Source organism: Dipodomys ordii, unplaced genomic scaffold (genome assembly GCF_000151885.1).
Source record: "Dipodomys ordii isolate 6190 unplaced genomic scaffold, Dord_2.0 Scaffold122, whole genome shotgun sequence".
NCBI lineage: Eukaryota > Metazoa > Chordata > Mammalia > Rodentia > Heteromyidae > Dipodomys > Dipodomys ordii.
In genome coordinates, this window is record NW_012267338.1 from 2,533,898 (window position 1) to 2,559,684 (window position 25,787).

A 25,787-nucleotide genomic window follows, 5' to 3' on the forward strand; every position below is an offset into this window, starting at 1 on the left:
ATTTCTAATTGTCCTCTCACAGTAAGTTTCTTTGTACATTTTCAATGTCTGCTAGTTTTCAGATAACTAATTTTTTAATTTTATTGTTATTTATTTTAAATTGACACATTAAATTGTACAGATTTATGAGGTATGATGGTTCAGTTCTTATGATATTCAAAATAGGGCGAGCTTATCTCTCTCCCCAAATATTTATTTCCTATACCATATATTTGATTTCTAAGGGATAGAAACTGGCCAACATTGATAATCTAGTACAATTTTAGCAGTATTTTTGCAGTTATATTGCAATGTTTCCAATGCTTAATAGATGTAAGTAGGCTATGGAAATCGGTGTAATAAAGTATCTAACTTTCTATCGAGTTCTATTGTGCAGCAACACTCCAGAATGCTCAGCTTGTCTCTTTTGTAACCAAGCAAGTTAATCACTTGTCCTAGAATGCAACCACAAAGCAGAACCTTGCCTAGCTTGATAAAAACCAAAACCCATGGATTTATCTTCAAACTGGTGAAGTTAGAGCTAATTAAAATCTGTGTTTATTTTTGAACCAAGCAACATGAAGTGTAAGAGCTGCAAATGGGAGAAGGCAGCTTGGCTGGTGATCTGATAAACCAGTGAATTGTTTGTGGGGGGAAGGAAGAAGCTTTCCCACAGAGCGACAAGAAATGGACAGTTTAAGAGGATTCTTGGCTTTCCTAAAAGTAGAGTAACCATTCTGATGCGTAACAATGTGGAATTATGTATCACCTAGAACTAAAGAACAAGCAGAATATTTTGCAGCTGAACATCTTTTGACGATTTCTAGAAATGACATGGGGTGTTAGGAATTCTTTTTCAGTCACGGGGAGAGGAATGGGTTTTATTCAGGATTTAGAGAGATGTATGGAAAAGGACTTACTAGGGAAAATGGCTCACTTGCCTGCAGAGGCTGAGAAGTTCCACGTAGGCTGTCAGCAAGCAGGAAGGTGCAGGAACATTGGTAGCGTGACTCAGTCTAAATCCTCAGGGCTAAGAACTAGGGTGATAGCAAAGCTTTCAGTCTGATCCTGGGCTCACAAGTCCAGTTCATGAAAGGTGCTGGTGTGAGTCCTAGAGACCCTGGAACTCTATTATCCCAGGGCAAGTTGATTTTTTGTCCCATTGAGCCTCCTAGCCAATCAGTTGATACATGACCCACTTTCCCAATTAGTTGACCAACTCACACCAGTCTCCCTGGAAGCACTCCTTAGTGACACACTTGAGACAACCAAATCATTCTCATCATGACCCATAGGACCTGGGTTTCCTCAGCAGCCAATGAGGAAGGGGCTCAGGACCTACTAAAGCATTGAGAACAAATCACATTTTACTAGCTATCTGGGCATTTTTAACCTAGTCTAGTGGACATGCAAACATCGACCATCACATAAAAGGTTGAATTATCTAGCATTCTGCAGGTCAGATCAGCCTTCGTGTGTCAGGGTTGGGAGCAAAGGCTTGTCGGAGTCTGTGGTCATGATTCACCCTGTAGAGCGTTAGGGTTGGGTATTATGTTTTCCATTAAACTGTGTAAGGGCTACATTGGGCTGCCCTGTTTATTTGACTGAAGAATTAACATAGTTTCTGTGATCTCGGTCTCTGGCTCTCCTTTCCTGTTTCAGAAAAGATGATCCAGGCAAGTTTGGGAGCTTTACTGCCTTTTACTCCCTAGATGACTTCATCTATTTGAGGAGATTTGAAAGGAGAAAAAGCTGGCATAAACAAACAACATGAAAAAGCAAAACAAATGCTTAGAGTGTGGGGCATGCTGACATTTCTGAGGGTTCCAGGACCAGGGTACAGGGCTCGAACACTGCCCAGGCTCCAGATGGCTTGTCTTCTATAACACTTAAAATGGACAATCACTTGCATAGCCAGACTTACCAGCCACCAAAGATTTGGATTCAAGAGACTTGTCAGGGAAAGGGTTATGGCATTAAAAACAACAATAAAACCCCCAACAACGTTCAGGTGTAGAAGGAAATATGGTGGCACTTAGGTCCTAACTTCTTCTGTATCTGACAATCAACAATGGAGTCTGTGGCAGACAAGAGGGGCAGAAAAAGAATTGTATAACTTAAATCCAAAATAAATACCTACTTCCTGGGTTGTTATACAGGGCTAATACAGACCATGGAGCTGGAAGGGCTCCAGCCTGGTCCTCCTCCTCTGACTTTCACCAGCAGGCTCTTGCCACTGTCTGGCTGCTGGTACCCCAGGAAGCTATGTGCCAAAGCTCCCTGGCACCCAGTGGGAATGTTTCCTCTCTGTCACAGACAATGAGATTTCCTTATAGAATTTTTGCTCTTCCTGCCAGCATCAGAAGCAAAGTGTGTGGTCAACTTTTGTATTTCAGAAACAGGACAAGCTGACTATTGGAGAAGGTAAGAAAGTGGCATCTTTCTGCTAAATTTGCACCAAATGAGGGATTTTATGATTTCTCCCCTATAACATAATTAATAAAATCACCATCATTTCAGTAACACCACAGGAATAAACATGTTGCAGTGAAATAGCATCTAACCAAGGAGTATTTGTGACTTAGCAAATGCCTTTTGGCATTAACTATCCTCCTATACTTTGTGGTCTATAATGTGGAAATCTAGGTGTGTAAGGTTATGCTATAGACAGTCAGGTCCACTGTGGGCGCTATGATTTGAAAGAATTCTGTAGTTTTCCCCTCCAAGTTTGCTTCACTATAATTTACGAACTTTTCAAAGATTAAGAAATCAAGAGCTGTAATGTCAACATGTAACTGTTAATAGAGAAATGTTTCACTGCAAACTGGAAAACACCTGTAAACTTTACAAAGTCCTTTCCAGTTACATTCCCTCACCCTGCTGGAGGCCCAAGCCTTGACCTCATTTACACAAACGCAGCTCTAACTAATTTAACTAAAGCCTAGAGAATCATATGAAGCTGCCCAGAGGGTGATCTTAGGGGGAAAAAAGGGTGGGGGGAGAAGAGTGGCCATGGGCAGAGGGGGCAGTGAGTGGGGCCTTTGGTACTGGCCAAGGAAGGTGGGGTAGTATAGACAAACAGTTAATGGCTTGTCGTTGGTCAAGCACACCTCAAAGAAATGGAAATGAATATTTTAATTAGCCCAGCAGGAAGCTAGGTTATAGAGCTGAGTACCAGTGACAATGTTTCCTACGAAAGGAATGTCCAAAGGAATTGCCCCAGAAGTTGAGATTGTCTGCGTCCACAATAAACTACCTTTCCTAGGGGATGTTCGGTGCCCATTACCTTGACTTAAAGGTTAAGTTGGGTACTAGCTCTCCAGAAGGACTGTTTCTACAAATCTCAATCTATCACCTCCCGTCTCCCTTAATGAAAGGCCTTATTTTAGAGAAGTGATAGTGTTTTTTCTTTTTGTCAATCCTGGGGCTTGAACTCAGGGCCTGGGTATTGTCCCCAAGCTGCTTCTTCTTCCCCCCCCCTCCCCAGGCTTCTTTTGCTCAAGGAGAGAACTCTACCACTTGAACCACAGCACCACTTCTGGCTGTTTCTGTTTATATGGAACTGAGGAATCGAACCCAGGGCTTCATGCATGCTAGGCAAGCACTCTATCATTCAGCTACCTCCTCAGCCCCGAGAAGTGGTACTTTTAAGAAACTGACATTACTAAACCGGCTTGACAAATGGCAAACAGCATCACATGGAAGAGAGGTAACAATGGTTTCTCTCAGATTCTTCCTTTCCTCTCCATCCCAGGTAGCACAGTGCTTAACCAGTGCTCTGACTCCATTTCCCTGGAACACATTCTTTCCAGGAGTGAAGAAGTTTCTTCTACTTAACATTAGTTTTCCTTTTTGTTTTTTTAAATCACAAACCCACCAGCCTAATTCTTAGAAGAAAGTGTTTCAGGAGTCAGGAAGTTGAGGCTCAGTAGACAGGATGGCTAAGGCTGACAGAAAGCACGCATTCCTTCCCTTGACTCCCGCTTTTATACAACTTTTGATGCATTCTAGGTTTGCAGAAATAATTCTGAGAAGCCTAAAAGAAAGGGAGAGCTAAGCCATATGGCAGCCATAGAGCCCTATGGAAAGCCACTCTAGTATGCTATCATTCCTGGCTACAGAAGAAAAAAAAAGCCTAATAGAAAAGGAAAGGGTGTCTTTTGAGGTTATAAAAAACTAAATCTCACCCCATAATGGAAGCAAAAGTTCATTTTGGCTTGCCTTCCCCGAAGCCACACCTGTAGCATGGACCGTGCTTGGCTCTCTGCTCCGCCAACAGCACCAATGTGGTCCAGGCTCCACACGAATACACTCAGAGAGACGTTTGTTTCAGAAACAGAAAACCTGCATTCCAGAAGCCCGGCAGTGCTGCAGACATTTGCTGGCAGGTGGAACCTTGCAGACTCTTACACAGAAACTGGGATGTGGAGCTGTGGAGCGGAGGCTATGGCTGACTCATCTCCCCTATCCCAACATAGTCATGGGACATGCTTCTGCTTCTGGAACCATCCTGGGTACACTGGGAACCCAGAGCTTGCCAGGCACTGATGGTGGGCAGACAAAATGTGGGGCTTGCTTGGTCATAGAAAACATCCTACCCTTTCCTTCCACTTACCTCTCCCTGAAGCCCCAAAGAAGACCTAGCTACTAAGCACTGTTTACCTTGAAAGAGTTCAATGCAAACATGATCTAACCCCTCCCTGGCCTTCCCTTTCCCTACTTTCAGGATTGTTCTGCTTAAGAAATGGTTCTCAGGGGCTGGGAAGGTGGCTCAGTGGTAGAGCACTTGCCTTGCATGCTCAAGGCCCTGGGTTCGATTCCTCAGCACCACATAAGAAAAAAGCCGGAAGTGGTGCTGTGGCTCAAGTGGTAGAGCACCAGCCTTGAGCTGAAGAGCTGAGGGACAGCACCCAGGCCCAGAGTTCAGGTCCCACAGCCAGACCCCCCCCCAAAAAAAAGAAAAAAGAAATGGTTCTCAGGACACAAAGCACCATCATAAATATACAGTTTTCCCATATCTTTCAACTTCCTTCTTTTAGGACAGCGTCAACCACGATTGTGCAGAAATGTCACAATCACGTCATTTAATGTGTATGTAAAGGTGTGTCAGGGAACTAGACATCTCAACCACCCATTTATGAATGGAGGCAAGCCAGGTTGGAAAGAAGAATCGGATTAGGCAAATGCTCATTTGCTTTAAATGCCCAGATAATAAAAAGGCTCAGCTTCCTCCTACCCACCAACCCCCACCTGGCCAGAGGAAATATGTCAGCAAAAATAAGGAGATACACATACTGAATAAAGCTCCCAAGTCCGTGTTGCTCTAGAGACTTACCTCTTCTTGTTCGTTTTTACGTAGGCAAGTAAAAATGTAGACATAATTGAGAAATCAAGGACTCAGCTTCCAACGAAGGCAATTAAGGCTGCAAACAAACCTACAGTTAATTATGAAGCTGGACGGTGACATGATCGTTCTGTGTGCTTTCTTTGGGTCACTTGCCAATCACAAGATGCCACATTACATTCATCACAGAAATGAGGAGCTCTTTTGCTCAAAATTAAAATGAGTTTGTTTTGTTCAAACGCTGGCTGTTCTCGAGTTCTGTGGTTCACCCCTTGTAAATGGAGAGTTACAGGATTGCATTCACTTTACTGGCATGACTTTGTAATAGAAAAGAAGACTGACTGGCAGATGCTGGCTAGAGCGCACTGCCTAAGACAGTTCCCACAGCCTTTCAGGGCTTCAAGATCCACTGCCAGGACTTGCATAGGGAAAGCACATGCTTTTAGAAGACAAATCCTTTTTCCTGAGTTAGAAGTACCAGCATGCGCTCAGGTGTAGCTGAGCTTTGAAAACAACATCTTCCTTCTGTGTGATCAATACTACATCTTTAAATTTGAAAGTATTCTCAACAATCCACGTCTATGAAAACTTAATATGCTGTCACACTCCCGATTTGTCAGAGTAAACTGTATTTCAACCACATCTGAAGACTTCGTGTCATCCCACTGGTAAGGAACATCGTGAGATTAATGTTCCCAGTCCCGTAGTTATTATACCTGTATATATATACATATATATGTGTATATATGCTAAATATATGTGGCATTATATGTTACATGTAGTTTATTAAGAAGTTAAATCTTTGATTTGCATATTTTAAACTTTATGTAAATGACACAGTGTTGTATATGTATATATGCTCTGCAATATAATATTTCAAGACTTATTTAGGCTGATACAAATAGCTATAGCTTATTTAGTTTAATTACCATATCACACTATGCATATACCAAGAATACTATGAATATGCCAGGAATAGCTATCAAATACTCCTTATGAGTATTTGATAGTTATGTTGATTCCAATTCTGTTTTGGAAACAGCACTGTAATAAGTATTGACATGTATGTCCTCTTTATGCATGAGGGAGCTTTTCCCTAGAATGAATACTTGGATATGGAATTGGCTAGGCATCTTCAACTGTAATCAAAGCTCTACTACCTTCAGCTCATTACTGAAAACTACTTTAACATTCTAACAATAGACAAGTTATTTCCACTACCTTTTACTGGAGAAATGACAGAAAAAAGAAATGGTGGTATCAAAAGTTAAAAAATAAAAATCCAAGTCTGAAAGTGTGAGCGTGGCAACTTTTGCCCATAATGCTACTTGGAAGATTGAGATCAGGAGGAGCATTGCTGTTCAAGACCAGCTGAGGCAATACGTTCACAAGACCCTACCGCAACCCAAATATATTTATATATAAGAAGGATAAACTGAATGCCAGCCTGAACATAAGTACAAGAGTCTATTCAGAATATAAAGCAAAAAGGGTCAGAGGCATGGCTGAAGGGGCAGAGCACCTGCCTAACAAGGGTGAAACTCTGAGTTCAAACTCTACACAAAAAAGTACCAAGGTCTGAAACCACATGAAGACTCAATTACTATAGTGTGAGGCTCTAACTTTCCGCTTAGTGTACAAAGAAACACTGCTCGACAAAGTAGCACTGAAACCTGGTGATTGATCCAATAGGGCATATGACAGTTATTCTTATGCCTTCTAGGTTTCTGCTCTAAGCCAGCCAGTATTTTTTTCATGGTGTGAAGAGAGATGATTGTCTTAATTTCAGATGTAGCATCTCTCTGATTCTTCAACGTGTATTATCAAATAACCTGGACATGCTTAAAGTTTTACCTATAACACAAACTAAATGTATGCCAATATAGAATATCTCTCAGAAGTTCCTTGGGTTGTTTTTACCTTAATTGTAATAAATTTTCATTTGACCATATGACTTATCTGCCGAAAGTCTTTCCTATTGATAGAATATCTTACTTTTACCATAGGCAGCCTTGAGCTACTACAAGATCTAGAGTTAAGTAAGCTGATATATTTGGTCAAGTCATGTTGCCATGTTAGATAGTGTGATTTAGAAAGTCACTTATAGCTTGTTTCTATTATGTCTAAAACACTCTTATTTGTACATTATTAGAAAGGAGGAACAGAAAAAACTGTATCTTGGAATTTGTTTGGCTTTTCCTAAGATGTTCTAAAATATTCTAATAGGATATTTGCACTTATTCTCTCTGTGCTTATGACTGGCTAAAATCACAGAACTGTCACAATTCTCACCCAATGAGCTTAAGGCCTGTGGAACATACTTCCCTCCCCACCCTGAATTCACACATGTGCTCATTCATCCTAACGTCATCTGACTTCACAGTACAAGTGCAGACCAGGCTTTTGCCCCAAGGGCTGATTATCTACCAGTGACACTCGTTTATTTAGTTTCCTAACCCAAATAAGAGATGGATGTGTGCATCTGCTATGTGTTTGGTAAGCCTCACCCTCTCCATTACTCACTTCCCAGTTTGGATTCAGTAAATGCATCGGGTAAAATGAGTAGTTAGGTAGACCAAAGCAGTAGAAAGTGCTAATTGTCATCAAATAGCCGTGTGCTGAGTTTATAAGAGGCAGAGGTTGATACCCCAGTCAGGAAGTGCTGGGTCTTTCAAAGATTGCCAGTTCTGGTTTTGTTTTTTTTTAATAGAGATATTTCTTTCATCAACATGGAATCAAACTAATTTATATCACTAGAGCTCAAATAAAATTTACTTTCTGTGGGCACTGGTAGGTTACTCCTATAATCCTAGCTACTTTAGGAATATGAAACCTGTAAGATTGTAGTTTAAAGCCAACCCAGGCAGAAAAGGTTCTATCTCCAATTATCCAGCAAAAAGTCAGGCTAGAGGCATGGCTCAGATATTAGAGTGCTAGAGAAGCAAGCAATCCAAGTGAGTATGAGACTGAGTTCAAACTCCAGTACTGTCACAGAGAAAAAAATGACTTTCTGAGAATAACTATGCCCTGTATGTTTGTTTTCAAAGCTAGGTGAAATTTAATAGCTGACAATAAAACAAATCACAACTATTAAGCAAGTGCTTGTTTTAGAAATGGACTAGCCTTCATGAAAAAGAGGAGTAGGTCCTAAAATTCTGTATTCATAACTGCCTTTGAACTTGTTTACTTGATTAAATGCCCAAAGTCAACTACTTAAATTTGTGGCACTCTTAATGTCAAAGTAGTTTGCAGAGTGTGAAATAGGTAAAAAAAAAAAATCCTAATTTCTCTCTGAAATCCCTTCTTTTTAAAAAAGAAAAAGTAAATGCACATTTCAGTTAAATATATTTTAGCTCATTATCATCTATTTCTATTCTCACAACTTGATCATCTAAATCTTTAGGCAATAGAGGGAGCAATTTTGGGAGGAACACAAAGAAGGAGGAAAGGGATTCCTCAAAACATAAAGATTTGGGTGAACATATTAAGAACTGCTGTTTAGCTGGTGTGGTGATACACTCCTTTAATCCAGGCACTTTCAAGTTTAAGGCCAGCCTGGGTTACAGAGATCCTGTCTCATACAACAAACAAAAAACCAACAACAAAAACAGCCACTAACAATAACAACAAAACAAAAACATTACTTCCTACAAGTCTTTAACCCTCTGCCTTCTTGCTTTTTTTGGCTGGACTATTCAATTTTGAATTTAATCCGTTATTTTCTCTTCTGATCCTTCTTATATCTCTTCTCTCCTTCCATTTCTTCAATGGGCAAAACTCACACGGGAACATCTGTCCTCTCATACAGAGCAATCTTCCGTTTGAAGTCTCTCAGCCTTAACCCAACAGATGGCTCTGTACTCTTGAAATCAAGTCAATACTTTTGAAATCAAGTAAAATATCATGTGAAATTATAGTCAATAAAGCCAACAAGCTTATCTATAACATCATATGGGCATATTCACTCCATCCATTTCACTGATTGGAAGTAGATCTTTAGTTACAATTTGATGTTTTTTAAAACTTACAGTGAAGGTATCTAGAAAATGGCAAAAAAAAAACCCAACCCAAAGTATATGTTTGGATGCTAAGAGCTCTAAATGAATAATTAAATGTCTCCCCTACCTCTTTTAGAAAACATAGCAAAAGAACTCCCAGGTGTTAGGCACTAAGGCCCACATTCTACCCCCACTGACTGTTGAACATAAACTTAATGTGCACTTCAGGAGGTTGCCAGTAGTGGGTAACACATTTTATTATTTTAAAAAACAGAGAAATGATAAATCCCTAAAGATACAGCCCTTTCCCTTCTTATTTGCTCAGGAATCTGTTTTGGAAGCCAACTCAATGATTACTCCTAGGATATGGAATTTTGATATCCATTTGGTACTGATTTACACCAGTATTTTTAAGGCTGCCAACAAGAAAGTCCAGAATTTCAGGCAGCCAAATGTTCCACAAGAGACAACTGTCTTTTATTTTATAGCTTATGAATTTGGGACTTAATATGATTTTCCACTAACAAGTTCTAAAACCCCCTCCTGAATGCTAACGCTGGTGGAGAGATCAGTAGAGTAACATAGACCGTATGAGGCAAATGAATATTGAACTGGAAGGAAATTATATTGTTTACTTAGGGAAAAAGCACTCTAGTTGAAAGGGCTGACACATGATTTATTATGAACACTTAACATGTTCGCATTTTTCATCCTCAATCCTACTTGTGGTAGTTTTGGAGAAGGGGGAGTGGCACAGGATTCCAGTATTAATACAGTCATCAATTAAAGATGCACTCAATGTTGGTAAGCAGCTCTAAATATTTCATATCGTGTGTTTTTATGAAATCGTGAGGGGAAAAATACAGAGCCATGTTTAGTAATAAGTCACACTCAAATGACTTAGATGGATGACTCTTGTTTTAAGCGTAAGTACATGAAGAACCTGGCTACTTAAAAACAACACAATATTCTTCATTTCCAGAAATGCTGTTGCAAAATGAAACGCCCATGCATCATTAGAAAAACAATACAGAATTATCCTTGGCTCCATACAATCTTAAGAAGAGAATTGAGGTGACAATAAATATCAGAATGCTGAAACAGTGAGGTGTGTTTTTCCAGCAGTCCTGAAATTTCTTCCCCAGGCGCCATGAAGAAGAGATGTATACGAGCGCTGAGATACTTAAATGACTTTTTCTAACACAGTAGGCTTGTCCGAGACTTTATGTTTCATAGCTATATATGCTCATGTGGTTTGATACATAATCATGTTCTCAATTTGAGTCAACAAAGATATATAGTAGTATATAATATCAGCATAGAAAGCCATACCATCACTTATCTACAAAATTAGATATAAAACACTGTACCTGAAATGCTTTTCAATAAAAAGAAGTGAATGATCTCACATAATTTCAAAGATGAGGCACATAGATAAAGATAAATTATTACTATAGTGAAAGCTCACCTCATCTACAAAGAAAACTTTTACAGATGCCTTTGAGATTTCACACTAGAATAACTCAACTGTTCTATATCCTGGCCATGGGTCCTTTGAGGGAGGACAGAAGCTGGACCATGGTCACCCGAGTAGTCTGCCATCCTGACAGGGCAAAGCATTTCTGATGGACTCTCAGGCTGATCTGAGAGGACGTAACATTACATGTAAGCATCAGACAACATCATTCTACTTCTGAAACAGGAGCTCTATGAAGCAGATTATTCCCACCATGTTGGCAAACTTCTGCCCAAGGAAGTTCAATGTAAGTAAAAGCAACGGGTGGGGGAATACAAAAAATTTTGACATTCTTTCTTAACTTTTGTAGTAAAAACTTTATATAAAAAATCCATTTAAAAATATATCACTAAATGACTATGCAATTTATAATTCGCTAATAACATAATTTTATCTACACAAATGTTAAAAATGGACACTGAGTAGATCAATTATTTTACACCCAAAGTTACTATATCTAAAAGAAAATAAAAGAAGAAAATTCTTTAAATTAATCTTGGAAGTTTCGGTCTGTACCTGTACTCTGTTAAGAGAGAGAGTATTGAAGCTGGGCACTGGTGGCTTATGCCTGTAAATCGTAGCTACTCAGGAGGCTAAGATCTGAGGATCACAGTTCAAAGCCAGCCCAGGCAGGAAAATCTATGAGACTCTTATCTCCAATTAACCACAAGAAAACCAGAGTGGCGCTGTAGCTCCACCAGCCTTGGGTGCAAAAGCTTAGGGACAGCGCCAACCAGATTGGCAGAGAAGATCAGGACAATGTATCTTAGGTGACATGAGTACTGCTATTCATTGATGCTCGCTTTCTGCCACAGGCTGCAATTCTGGATCATTTACTCAGCAACGCATACACGTTTCACCCCAGTGGCATAGAGTTTCACAACAAGTTTCATTCTTAACTTCTCATTGGTTTTCCAAAAGACACCAGTTTAGAATTCAAATTGTGGATAGAAGGTGGTATATGGGAAAAGGGAAAGAAATGCATCTTTGAATGTATCAGAACTACAGACTACCACCTGTCTCAAAGCGTAAGTGTATTTCTCCTGATTACCACTGTTATTTTGACCTCATTCCTCATTCTGTCATGATTGGCATGTAATCAGCAATGTGATCAGTATACACTGTACTTCATTTCCATAGAAACATTTTTGGCAGTTGGTAATATTCATGGGAATTCATGTGGAAATCTAACCCTTCCCAAAACCAGGCAGGACAGACTATATGCTGATCCATCCAAGTTGGCCGAGTCCTGAGAGCAAACCATAAAAGACTCAAAGAAGAAATAACTTCATACTAAAGCTAAAAGAAATTGGAGAAACTTCACTAGAGAGGTTTTAAAAATCCTGTCTGAAATACCGGGATTTTTTTTTTTTTTTTAGATAAGAATGATCCCAGTCCCCGAGGGCTTGTTTGAGAATATTTTGTTGAGCTGTTCGTGATTGATGGTGAGAAGAGAGTTGGTGCCATATTGTTTTATATTTGAACTTCATCTCCTGCTTCCAATTCATGGCCCGTACCACCGCGGTGTGTTCCTAATAATGCTGGCAATGTGGCAGAAGCCTGAATGGTTAAGAGTGAAAGAGATGGAGAAAAGCTAGGGGTCATCGCTTCTGGCGGAGAACTGCCATGGTAGAGAATAGGAGAGCGGGGGTATTCGTGAAGTACCTGTGCTGGGGCTATGGCTGGCATTCTTGGTGGAACTGCTTTAATGCCAGGCTGGGCTACTGCTGTGATCAAAGGAGGTAGACAAACAGAAGACTTCCTGTTTTTCAGGATGCCTGGTGTAGGTACATTTTCATCCTTTAGTTTTGCAAGATCATTAAACACTGAAGCAAGAGGCTGGAACCTGGGTTCCCACCTGAGCAGGGAGTTCCAGGAGCTGCCTCTGACATCGTGATCACATGTGATCTGAGGTAAAAAGGTGGCACGTTTCACTTCCTGTGCCTCTGAAATGAACTCGTTCCTACCATCAGCCCGGACCTCCTGGCTTGTGTCTCTCTGCTGAAGCGCCTGGGGTAACTCATTATTCTGGACATACACTAAGCCTTTGCCTCCTTCGTCCCCCTCAAATGTATGGCTGGATTCTACTGCGTCAGCAACAGCCATTCCGTCCGTCTCCCCAGACAGGCAGGAGAGCTGGTCTGAATCCCTAGGGATTCCTGAGTCTGGTACCCTGGACCCCCGCTCACTAAGAGCTGAATCTGAGTCCTTTCTGTAGGGATGTTCATTAATCTGCTGGATTTCCTTGTCTTCTGCTGTTTCTCCTTCGACCGAGCAGTGACCGCTGGAGTTTGAGTGTCTATACAAGTGGACGGTGTCCTTCTGCAGGATGCTTATTAAACCCAACCATTCGGGCACGGTGCCCCCAGCCCCTGCCTCATCCCCGCCCCCCTTCACCTCCTGGAAGGCCTGGAACATACTAGCATCCCCCGTCATCCTCAGGTTGGGCTCCAGGTTGGATGATGTCTTCTTCTCCTTGGAACTGTGTGGGGTGTCTTCTTTTTGTTTATGTCTTAAAATCAGGAAAATGAGAGCACAGAAGAAGAACAGAAACACCAAAGAGGAGACTGTGAGGCTGATGGAGAAGCTGTGGGCAGACACTGTTGCAAGGTTTCCTTCTGAGGATAGAGAGCCATTCACAAACACGCTGCAGAGTGTAAACTTGGAGCCTGGTTTGGGGCTATGAGCCATTATTTTCATTTCCAAGGTACCTTCTTTGCCCCTGTGACTGTCTAGGAAGGGAGGGGCTCGCACCCAATAAATATTACCATTTGTTTTGTTCACTGAGAAGAAAGGAGATGCAGTTTCAAGGGAGTAGAGAACAACCCCATCAGCGCCTGCGTCGGCATCGAAGGCTTCCACTCTGCCAATCAGCTGTCTTCCTCCAATCTCTGCAGGAAGGCTGAAAAAGTATTGATCTTGAGTGAAAATGGGCTCGTATTCATCTACCCCTTCAACCTCCACCCAGAGCATTAAGGAGGAGGTTAAGCCACCTCTATCTTCCGCTTGAACCACAAGGCAGTATGAATCAATGCTTTCGTAGTCAAGGATTTGCTTAGCTTGGATGTCACCTGTGAAAGGGTCAATGACAAAGAGATCATGAGCAGGAGGAATTCCATGGGTGACAAAACAGGGTGACAGAATAGAATAGGTCACTTCTCCATAAGGACCGGAATCCAAATCCACAGCATTTACTGAGCATATGGTGAAAGGCACAGGCCGATTTTCTGGAACAACACAATTCATGCTTGAGGACAAAAACTGAGGCATGTGATCATTATCATCTAAGACATGGATCAACACAACCGCAAAAGCAAATTGTTTCCTCTCTTCATCAGAGGCCCGGACAGTCAGAGTGAATTTGATGATTTCTTCATAATCCAGAGGCCTAGCCAGATAAAAAACTCCAGTTTTTGCCTCTAGGTGGAAATGTCCCTTCTCATTTCCAGAAATGATGTCATAGACGATTTCTGCATGGGAACCGATGTCACTGTCATGTGCTGAGATCATGGTGATGTGGCTTCCGGCAGGGGTGCTTTCCTTGACATGGGCGTGGTATTCCAGACTGGTGAATTCTGGGGGACTGTCATTGACATCTAGCACTTGAATGGATACCACCAATGTGGAACTCAATGGGGGACAGCCATGGTCGGATGCTAGAATGACAAGCTGGTGGCTGTCACTGGCTTCTCTATCTAGATTGCGAAGCAACACAAGAGAACCAACTTGTTTAAAAGGGTATTCTGAGGGAAGGAAACGAGTTTCCACATGGAAGATGTTTTGTGATTGACCACTGATGACGGCATACTCAACATGTGTGTTGTCAAGTGTCCAATCACGGTCAGTAGTTGAAAATGTGATAAGTGTACTTCCGATGGGAGTGTCTTCACTCAAGCTAAGATTATAGAGTTCTACAGGAAACTCAGGAGCCTGGTCATTCAGATCTGCTATTTTTACCTCCACTAATGTAAGAGCTTTCAGGGGAGGAATTCCACCATCATTGGCTTCAACAAGAAATCGAATTATTGACGTCGTTTCCAGAAGTAAGACAGGATTGATAGTAAATATGGTACCTGAGAAACAAGATGGAGAGTGTTAATGGTGTGAAATTAAATGTCCATCATTCATTTAGCCAGCAAATACTTCCTAAATATTTGAATGGATCTGGTTCATGATCAGATGTGCTAAGCTACTTCCATATAGAAGTATCTCAGAGGGCTGGGAAGGTAGCTCAGCGCTTGCCTTGCATGCATGAGGTCCTGGGTTTGATACCTCAGCACCACATAAGCAAAAAGAAAAAAAGCCAGAAGTGGTGCTGTGGCTCAAGTGGTAGAGCGCTAGTCTTGAGCTGAAGAGTTGAGGGACAGCGCCCAGGCCCAGAGTTCAGGCCCCAAGACCGGACCCCCGCTCAAAAAAAAGAAGTATCTCATAATAAATGTTTGTGGATTTTTTTAAAGGCTTGGAGATAATTAAATGGTAAAATTTAATACTCAGTATTGGGTTCAATACTCAGTACTACAAAAAAAAAAAAGATATTTGCTGTGGAAATAACTATTGCTTGATTACAGAGAAATTGTTCTTAAAGTTCATAGTTCAATAAGTGGATTTTTCTCTTAATGGAAAAAATCTTTAATACACTTTGTTTTATTAAATATAGAAATATATAATTTTATAAATATGTATATAATTTTTAAGATGAATGTATTTTAAGTATGGTCCCTAAAAAGCACACTAAATGTTGACATTTAAATGTCAGATTTCAATTCATGCCAGGACCTAAACTGACTTGAAACAATTCATGTTTTAAAAGCATTCTAATCTGGGACCTAGTGGCCCATGCCTGTAATCCTAGCTACTCAGAAGGCTGAGCTCTGAGGATTTCAGTTCAAAGTCAGCCCACTCAGGATAGTCCAGAACTGACTCTTATCTCCAATAAGCCACCAAAAAACCAGATGTGTAGCGGTTGCTCAAGTGATATAGAGTCGTTAGCCTTGAGCACAAAAGTTCATAGACAATGTCCAGGCCCTGAGTTCAAGTCCCAGGACCAGCACACATACAGATTTAAAAAAAGCATTCCAGTCAACATCTCGTTGCAATGGTTGTTGTACACAGCAACGGGCTATGCCAGCACCTGATATCATCTGAGAGGTGATATCAACAAGAGACACAGGTACAGGAGAGGACGGACATCCAGATTCCTGCTGTGTTTGTCTGTACACATCAGTTATCCAGCCACAATATTGATGCCAATACCGTATACCCACAGCTCCCTTTACCATGCTTGGCGGGCCTCACTCTGCTATTTGTGCCTATGCTCTTCTTTCAGGTTGTTCTAAAGTTAACTCTTAACTCAGCTTTACCTTGTGGATGCAGTGCTAGGGAGAGATGGGGACACACAGTGTGCTGTATCCCAGGTCCTACTCTTTTCTAAGGTGTTCCCTGTAAAAGCAGTGATTTTCTTGGTTATTCTTCCTGACCAGATTTAGCTTTTCTTGTCCATTCACTGTTATACTTTCCCCATACTTTCCTAAACTGTTCTTGTCTGCAATTACTTTGTCTGAACATTTCACAACCACAAAAGTCTTGTTTGTGGATAAAGATGCAAAGAGCTTTGGAAGACATCAAATAAAGTAAACACCACAGTGCATTTTGTTTGGCTGAGATGAATGCTTGAATTCATCCTTTTATTTCTGTGCAGGTCCTGGGGCTTGAACTCAGGGCCTGGCACTGTCCTGAGCTTTGTTGCTTAAGGCTAGCCTCCTACCACTGGAGCCACAGCTCTACTTCCAGCTTTTTGGTGGTTAACTGGAGATAAGAGTCTCACAGACTTTCCTATCTGGGCTGGCTTCGAACCACAACCCTTATATCTCAGCCTTCTGAGTAGCTAGGATTACAGGTTTTACATTTTTTATTACATTTTTCATTAGCCTTCTCTATTACCCTTTTTTACTATTATTTTCTGTATTGAGCATATAATGCTATAATTGAATTTTTTCCACTTAGTTTAGAAAACCAGCTTCCTTTACTCTAATAATCAATCTTTCCAACATTATTATTTTCATCCTGGGATAACTGCTTGATCTGTAGCTGGTTAAACAAGTATCTTTTGCTTCCACTGAGATGCCAGAGAGGAGAAACAGCAGTGGCATTTGGTACCATAGTGTTCGATGTGAAGACAATCAGCAGGTGGTGTTCAGGGTTTGTGGCAGGAGATTATTTTAGGAGCTTTCAGAAGGGGTTAGCTCATGTTCCCACCCTACAACCCAAACCTACGAGGCCCAAAGGCACTAGAAGTAACTCACCATTCACAGGATCAATGGCAAACTCCTGAGGAGAAGAAAGGATTCTGTAAGAAATGTTCTCACTGCTTTCTAAATCTATGGCTGATACAGATAACACTGAGTGCCCCAGAGGTACAGATTCAGGAACTGTCACCTGAGATGGGGGAAATAAAGGAGACATGATGCATAAGGATGAAACTATTCTCATAAACAGAGCTGACCATATGATTCTTCTATTCATTTTGATTATAGAAACTGCACTTCCATCAGACACATTAATGTATACAGCTGACATATTAAAATAGTATGGTAATAGTCCCTGGATTCAGAAAGAAATAATTTCATTCTGCTTTATTTATCTTTTTTGTCGGTTGTGGAGCTTGAACTCAGGGCTTGGGTGCTGTCCCTGAGCCTGTGTGTGCTCAAGGCTAGCATTCTACCACTTGAGCCATAGCACCACTTCGAGGTTTTAAGTAATTAATTGGAGGTAAGAGTCTCCCAGAGACTTTTCTGCCTCAGCTGGCTTTGAACCACAATCCTCAGATCTCAGACTCTTGAGGTGATGTTTTAATTTTTATTATGACATTTTTTCCCTTCTGAACTATTTCTGCCTGGAAGAGGCTAGTGCAGTGGCTAAGGTATTACAAAGCCTATATGCTGTGCAAGTCATGCAAGGCCTCCCAGGAAGTCACTGCTGAAGTCAGCTTTCTCCTGGGTTTAGTCTTATGACTTGCTTTGGTGCAGTCAAGAGTCCTGTACTTCGCATTATCCTGCCCATGTAATTGTAACCCCTCTGTACAGTATGTTCACAAATAAAATAAAATAATAAAAAAAGAGTCCTGTACTTTAGTTTCCTCAAGGAATGTTATCACTGCCTCTCCGTCTATAAACATACACTGCACCCTAAGACCTAATATCTGACTTTTATAGATCTGCTCAAGAGTTGGTCCTACAAGATGTTAGTCTGTGAAATAAACACTGCCTAGGAAAGAAAGAACTTTATCAAATTAACTTCAGATAACCCAAACTCCTCTGTCTTATCTCTGGCTTTGCAAATGTTAGCTGTGTTTCAATAGTGAGGAACAACTGGATTCCAATCTCCTTTTAAAAAATTTAAGCTGATGACCTACTCAAGTGAGCCAAACGAGATGCTGAATTCCACAGGTACTCACATCCTCCACAAAACATTGAATCTAAAACCTGCAGCAGTAACTCAGGAGGAAAAGCTGACTCCTGTCTGCTTAACATGTGGTGAGCGATGGGAGGCTGACATCATTTGTTAGTCACGGTGGCTTCAGCCTCTCATGAAGCCTCGTACCTGGTAGATCTCTTGAGAAAACACTGGTGGGTTGTCATTGACATCCAGCACCCGGATGACAAGAGATCCCTGTGTGTGGTGCACTGAATCAGAAACGTGGATGAACAGCTCATATTCCGTAGTGTCTTCAAAGTCCAGTGGCTGAACCAACATCATTTCTCCCGTGTTCTGGTCGATCGCAAACTTGGTTCCAGGACTGCTCGCCTGGGTGATACTGAAGATGAAAGCTGGATTCGCATCTGCATCATGAGCTGATACCCGAGACACAATGACACCAGGCAAGGAATCTGCAACAATCAAGGCCACGGTCAGCCTCCGTTACAATTCATCCTGCCCACAGTGTGCCTTGAATAGTTCAATCCAAGTATTTTCACATTCTAAGTTCAATATGGTTCGTTCTTTCTTGCATGAGTTCTCATACTAAACTTTTTATGAACTAAACAACAACTCTGAAGAATTTATGAACCGGATCACAAAGTGAAAATTTATCACAGAGTATGATATCGATGGCGATGTTTATATTGCATTCTTTCATTCTAAACTTATAACACAATTCCACAATCAAGGAACATTCTAGGCACTTAGCTCTATGGTATAATTTCTACATCAAAACCATATATTCTCACATATTATTCAAAATATAAAATTCTGAAAGGCAGACCAGACTTGAATGAGAATGTTTAGATACACATATTAGAATTAGTACATGTTTCCTTATATTTATTTTCAGTTATTCCTTCTCTGGGAGTGTACATTCTTTGATGCTGTTAAATCTGAATCTCAAAATTATTAAAACTACAGAAAGAGCCAGGTAGGTTCACACCTGTCCTCTTAGCTACTGGGGAAGCTGAGATTCGAAGATCATGATTAAAGCCTGTCCAGGCAGGAAAGTACTCTAATCTCCAATTAATCATCAAAAAGCTAGAAATCGAGCTGTAGCTCAAGTGGTAGAGCACTAGCCTTGAGCAAAAAATTTTTTAAAAAGCTCAGAGACAGATCCCAGATGCTCCCTGAGTTCAAGCCCTAGGACCAGCACATGTGGGCATACATGCATGCACTCACAAACAGGCACACACACACACACACACACACACACACACACACACACACACACACACACACACACACACACACACACACACAGACCAAAGAAAGAACCTTACAGAAAGACAAAACACAACTCATGTTAGAAATGAAAACAAATCTCTAATATTACTCTGGCTTTGGTAGATCACCCCTATAATCCTAGTTACTCAGAAGGCTCAGACTTAAAGAACTGATGTTGGAGAACAGCCTGGGCATAGAAAAGTCCATGAGACTCTATCTCTAAAATAACCATCAGAACACTGGACTGGGGACATGGCTTACGTGGTAGAGCACTAGTTGAACAAGCAGAGAGGGCCTGCTTCAGTAAACTAAGTGAACTGAATGTGAGGGCCTGAATTCAAACTCCAGTACTAACAAAAACAAACAAGGAAACATCCTCTAGGTTACACAGTCAGTATCTCACATACACGTGCTCTCCAGCCTAACTTCTCCTGAAAGTGGCTTTGTTTCTAAGCTTCAGGTGTGGTACAAGTGGAAAGGATGGCTCCACTGTATATGAGACAAGATTCTCAGCTTTCAAGCTTAAGTTTGTTTTGTATATCAGGGTTTGAACTCGGGGCTCATACGTGCTTGTCTTTCTTGTTCATGGGTGGTACTATACCATTTGATCTATACCTCCAATACAGCGTTTTGTAGCTAACTAGAGATGGAATCGGGCAGATTTTTCTTCTTGAGCTGGCTTACAAACCCTATCCTTCAGGTTTCAGCCTCAGGAGTGGATAGAATTGGAGGTGTGAGCCACCAGACAGAACTAAGCTTAGCTTAGCTCAGACAGCTAAGTTTGAGCATTCTTAATGCTCACCCACCATGTCTTCTGCATTCAGTTCCTTCTGGCTCATGCCTATACTATGGGCGCATTACTGTATCTTAACATCGCTGTCTGTAGGGAGAAGTAATACTTTCCACCATATGAAAATACATCATATAAGTGAGAGGCAAAACTGAAGGATTTTTTTATTGTAGAATATACTATTTTTAGACATCCTTATGCATAGAAAATTTTCAACCCTTGGTGAGAGGTGGCTTTTTGTAAAACAAATGTAATCAAATGTAAGGAGCACTTTAGGAAAGAATTTGATATTTAAAAAAATGAGGCAGAGATCATAAGCACTGAAATTAGGGTCCAGCTCAGGCAAAAAAAAAAAATACATAGTGAGACTCCACCTTTACAAACAAGCCAGGCATGGTGGTTTATGTCTACATAAACTGACTGAGGCTGGCTCTAAGCAAAAAGCACAAGAGTTTATCTGAAAAAAAAAAAAGGCTACAGCAAAATGGACTGGAGGCACAGCTCAAGTGGTAAAGTAGTTGCCTCTGAAGTGCAAGGTTCTGAGTGCACACTCCAGCACTGCCATCCCTCCACCAAAAAACAAACAAAACAAAACAGGGTGACAAAATGAGGGGCCACCACTGCTTTCAATTCCAACCATAAAGCTGTACCCCGGCAGTGTAGCCATTGCTACAATCCACCGATTACTCTATAAAATGAAGGCAGAAGTACTTAGCTTGCATGACCATTGAGAACAAATACTCATAGTTAATATATCATCTGGCTATAAAATGAAAAAGGTACTGTGTAAGCCAAAACACCATCCCACACTTACTTTCTGCAATTTCGACTGTGTCCCAGGGGGGCAAAGTGGGAGGATTGTCATTTCTGTCGGTCACCTGGACCTTGATCACAGCTGTGTCAGAACGCTGGGGCACCCCTCTATCCGTGGCTTGCACGATCAAGCTGGTTTGAAAAAGAATCAGGGAATGTTATGTTCTTTCAGGAATCCGGCCAGCATAGATAGGCAGTCAAAAATTTAAAAATGAGCTGCCTAGCTGCTTTTATTTCTCCCCTGGCTTCTTCTAAATGGCATCATTTAAAATGCATTCCACACTGGCTTACCCTAGCTCCTAGGGAGACTGAGATCAGGAGGATTGAGGTTCCGAAAGAAAGAAAGAAAGAAAGAAAGAAAGAAAGAAAGAAAGAAAGAAAGAAAGAAACAAAGAAACAAAGAAACAAAGAAGGAAGGAAGGAAAGAAAGAAAGAAAGAGGAAGGAAGGAAGGGAGGGAGGAAGGAAAGACAGACAGACAGACAGGAAGGAAGGAAGGAAAGAAGGAAGGGAGGGAGGGAGGAAGGAAGGAAGGATGAAGGAAAGACAGACAGGAAGGAAGGAAGGAAGGAAGGAATGGAGGGAGGGAGGGAGAGAGGGAGGGGAAGGAAGGAAGGAGAAGGAAGGAACGAAGGAAGGAACGAAGGAAGGAAGTTCATGAGACCTCCTCTCAAGAGAAAGAAAACTGGGCAGCCTCAGTAGATGAATGGATCAAGAAAATGTGGTATATATACACAATGGAATTCTATGCCTCCATCAGAAAGAATGACATTGCCCCATTTGTTAGGAAATGGAAAAACTTGGAAAAAATTATATTAAGTAAAGTAAGCCAGGCCCAAAGAAACATAGGTCCCATGGTTTCCCTTATTTGCAATATCTAGTATATGTATGAGTCAAGCAGAAAAGGTCAGATAATGTGATGTCAGGAAAATGAACCCTTAGATATGTATTTTAATGTTTTTTTCATGCATGTGTTTCTAATGCATTTATAAGATTATCTCTTTGTTGCTTTGTATGTCCCTCCCCCACAGTATAACCTCTGCTTTCACTATATTTGTGTCAGTATAACTTGTGGAGGAGATGGGGAAAAACCAGTTGTTTAAGGATACAGGTGGACCTGTTGCAACAATGAGAAGTACAAGTTGTCATGTCCAAAACGAGCTTTACAACGTGGGTGCGGGGGGGGGGAAGGGGGAAGGAGAAGGATTGGGATTGGGGGGAGGGGGGAGGCTGGGAAGGGATGTGAAGGGTAAACAAAGGAGGAGGATGCAATGCTTGGTAAGAAATGTACGCATTATCCTGCCCATGCAATTGTAACCCCTCTGTACAGTATGTTCACAAATAAAATAAAATTAAATTAAAAAAAAGAAAACTGGGCAGGATGGTGTGTAGTATATTCATCTTAGCCAATTATAGACACTATTTTTTAAAGAAACAGTCTTGAATTTGGACACAATTTCTTTCCCCTTGTTAGCATCCTTTAAGTTTCTTTTTCCAATCCTAAACATTAGAAAATAACGATGTAACATAAGCGTCGGTTCTTTTGTGGGTGGAACTCCACTTAAGGGACATGATCACGGTGTACCTGCCACCCACGAGGCCCAGAGTTGGTGCCTGAGACACTAGTATCGCCGGGATCTCAGTAGAATAAGAATTTGGAAGTCACAGTTATGTCTGGAGTTGAGGAATGACTCCATGTGGAGAGGTGATTTTGTGAGCATGACCATCGGTCCGGAGCATATGGAAAGACTTTACTGAAAATAATCAGCTCGTAATACTTTCTCCCTCTGCAGTCTACACCTTCTTGTTACCTAAAGTCTAAGCCAAGACATCAAAGTCAAAGTCCCATCAGCCTCTTTTACTGTAGATACCGTCACCTTTATATTTATAATGTTACCATCATCAGATGGGGGAAATATGAGATTTTTTTTTATAGGGAGAGAGATATGTTTTCCAGTTTCAAAACGAAACGGCAAGGAGCAGCTTTCCCAACAGCATGAAGAACAAATGAGAAATGATGGAAGTTGAACTGCAGAGATTCTGCCAGAGAGATGGTCTGGGAGACCTCAAGTTCATCTCTGATGGCTCCTTGGCACTGGGAGTGAAACCATTGGTCGCAACCCATCCAATTGGCTTTGTCCCTCAGAACTGTTGTCCTGATTAGTGCAATCAGCGAAGACTGTCAGTGAAATCGGCCAGATGCAGTACAAAACATATTGTTCCTGTTTGCCCAACCATGGGAAGTTTCTTCCACTGTGTTAAGTTTACAAATGAGGCCTTTGACCAGACAAGGTCTAGCTTGATGGCTTTAACATACTGAAATTGTTGACAGGGGAGTTTTTTCAATGACTTTCTCTCCTATATCTTTAATTTCTACCAAGAAATTTTCTGTTCCTTCTGAAATTCTAAGAAAAGTAATCCTATAAAAAGAATGGGGGAAAGACTTTTCCCCACATTACATTTTTATTAAAAGTGAGCATGAAAAACAATTCTGTGTTACAAGTGAGTGATGCCTGGAATGAAAATGATAATAAATACTACCAGAGGAAAAAAAAAGAATGGGGATTCCTGGTGAAAAACAGTAAGCTGACTCCTTAAATTTATCTGCGCTTTCTCCCAAGAATCCACTCACATGATGGAGAGGACATTTGAAATAATGTTCACAAGTCCAGAGAGAAACGGAAGGTAAGATTGGTGAGTGAGACGGATAAGTAGTATTAAGATTTTTGGAAGATGCAAGAGATTAAGATGCAGGGGTTGGAGAAAATTTGGTTACTGTAGATGCAACACCAAAAGTGGACCCTAATGTAACTTGGGATGTGGGTGATGATGTAGTGTCTATGCAGCGATAGTGGAGGAGAAATGAGGTTCCCTCTCAAAGATTCTCTATATGCTGTCATCCACATGTCACCCAAAAAGTCAGCAGTGCCCCTGCTGCTTGCTCTGAAAGAGAAGAGTGTGAACCAGAGTCCTCTAGTCACAGAGATTCTAGTGACTTTCTATCTCTTCACTCATATTCAAGGGTCATCAGTCACCTACAGAAAGCCTCCAGAACAAATAAGAGAGCTCAGAATAGACAACGAGGGAAAAGAATGAAGGGAACTAAAGGAAATTTAACATTTCTAACCAGTGTCCTTGGACAGTCATGAGAAGCTAATGCAGACATAAAATAAGAACAGGTACTGTGAAAGATATCAAAGAACATGGAAGATCTGTTTCAAAGTATGCAAACGTGTATATATACCTCATATGTATAATATGCAACATATTAATATGTAAGTATGATATTCTTCCAAATTTAATTGGAACACAAAAATAAAGTTTATAAGATTAAAATTAAAGAAATAGCTCCGAGAAGTACAACAATAAAAATAATCCAACAAACAAGAAATGGGAAGCTGAAAATAAAATATAACTAACCAAGGATTTTTCATGACAATCCAACATTGCAAATAAGATTGACACCTATTGAATAAGGCCTTAGGAAAAAGAAACATGGAAAAAATACAGGACAAAAAAAAAAACAAGAAACAAAACAGAAAAACAGGAAATCATCAATGAAATTAGAAGTCTCCTTATTAAGCAGACCTGAGTATTCAGCATATGGAGACTCAAGGTATATATAACAAGATTTCTAAATATGATGTATAAAAAGAGTCACTTAAAAACTTCCAAAGAGAAAAGGGGGAGGGTGGAAATCATCATAAAAAGTAATTAGAACTCTGTAAAACTTCTCAACCAAAACCATGGGTTTTAGAAAATAAAAAGAACAATGCCTTTTATTCTCTTATAAAAGAAGCTGGCACAATGGCTCACACTTATAGTCCTAGAAACAGGGGAGGCTGAGAAAAGACTAAGTATAAAGATCTTGAGACCCTAGCTTAATCAACTAGAACCTGGATGAGGTGGCATGCTTCTACTATCCCAACTATCAAAGACTTTGCAACCCAAGACTCTTGCTTGGTAAATAGTTTTCAGAAATTTATAACCATCTACCAGAGAGTTTTTTCTTTAGTATTTTATAATTTTTTCTTTTCTTTTTCATGCCCTAGTTCAATGTATTCAACTTGCAGGCCTGGTGGGACCACGCCAGACCAGGTTTTTAAACCTGTGGTATGTCTTGACAACGTATGTAAATTTAACATATACAATTTGGATTCACCATGCATTAATACTTTGTGTGTCACATTGAATAAACTCAATCTACATCCAGAATAATTTACATGAAAGGACAATATTTATTTAAACAGAGCTCAATGGGGGGACCATGGTATCATCAGGGTGCATCCAGAGGAAAAAGGGGAGGAGGTGCCAAAGGAGACTCAATCAAAAGCACTTCCATACCTTCACTGTTTGTACCTTCACTGTTGAATCTATACTGCCATAGATAATTTTCATAACTTACAATTTTTAATAATCTTTCCACTGAGTTTTCTTAACTGTGCTCTTTTATGAAAACTAACAACTGATACATTTATATTTAGTGGAATCATAACTGACACACTCTCCTTTATTCAGTTATCTCCTTGTCTTGGTGAAGAGGTAGGGGGAGGAGGTAGAGGGGAAAAAAGAAAGAAGGGAAGGAGGAAAGGACTGAGGGAAGGAGGGAGGGAAGGGGAAAAGAGGAAGGGGGAAGAGGAGG

General features: G+C 40.7%; 1 protein-coding gene across 1 annotated transcript in view; it reads right to left on the bottom strand.

The window, feature by feature from the left end:
- Nucleotides 1–12,310: 12,310 nt before the first annotated feature.
- The window catches only part of Dchs2 (dachsous cadherin-related 2), a 77,176-nt gene continuing 63,699 nt past the window's right edge, over nt 12,311–25,787 (bottom strand). Inside the window, exons 20-24 of the mRNA XM_013029715.1 lie at nt 21,148–21,278; nt 18,437–18,723; nt 17,140–17,272; nt 13,437–14,910; nt 12,311–13,349 (exon numbers count right to left, since the gene is read on the bottom strand). Of these exons, the coding sequence (XP_012885169.1) occupies nt 12,311–13,349; nt 13,437–14,910; nt 17,140–17,272; nt 18,437–18,723; nt 21,148–21,278 (3,064 nt within the window). The remainder of the gene's footprint in view (nt 13,350–13,436; nt 14,911–17,139; nt 17,273–18,436; nt 18,724–21,147; nt 21,279–25,787) is intronic.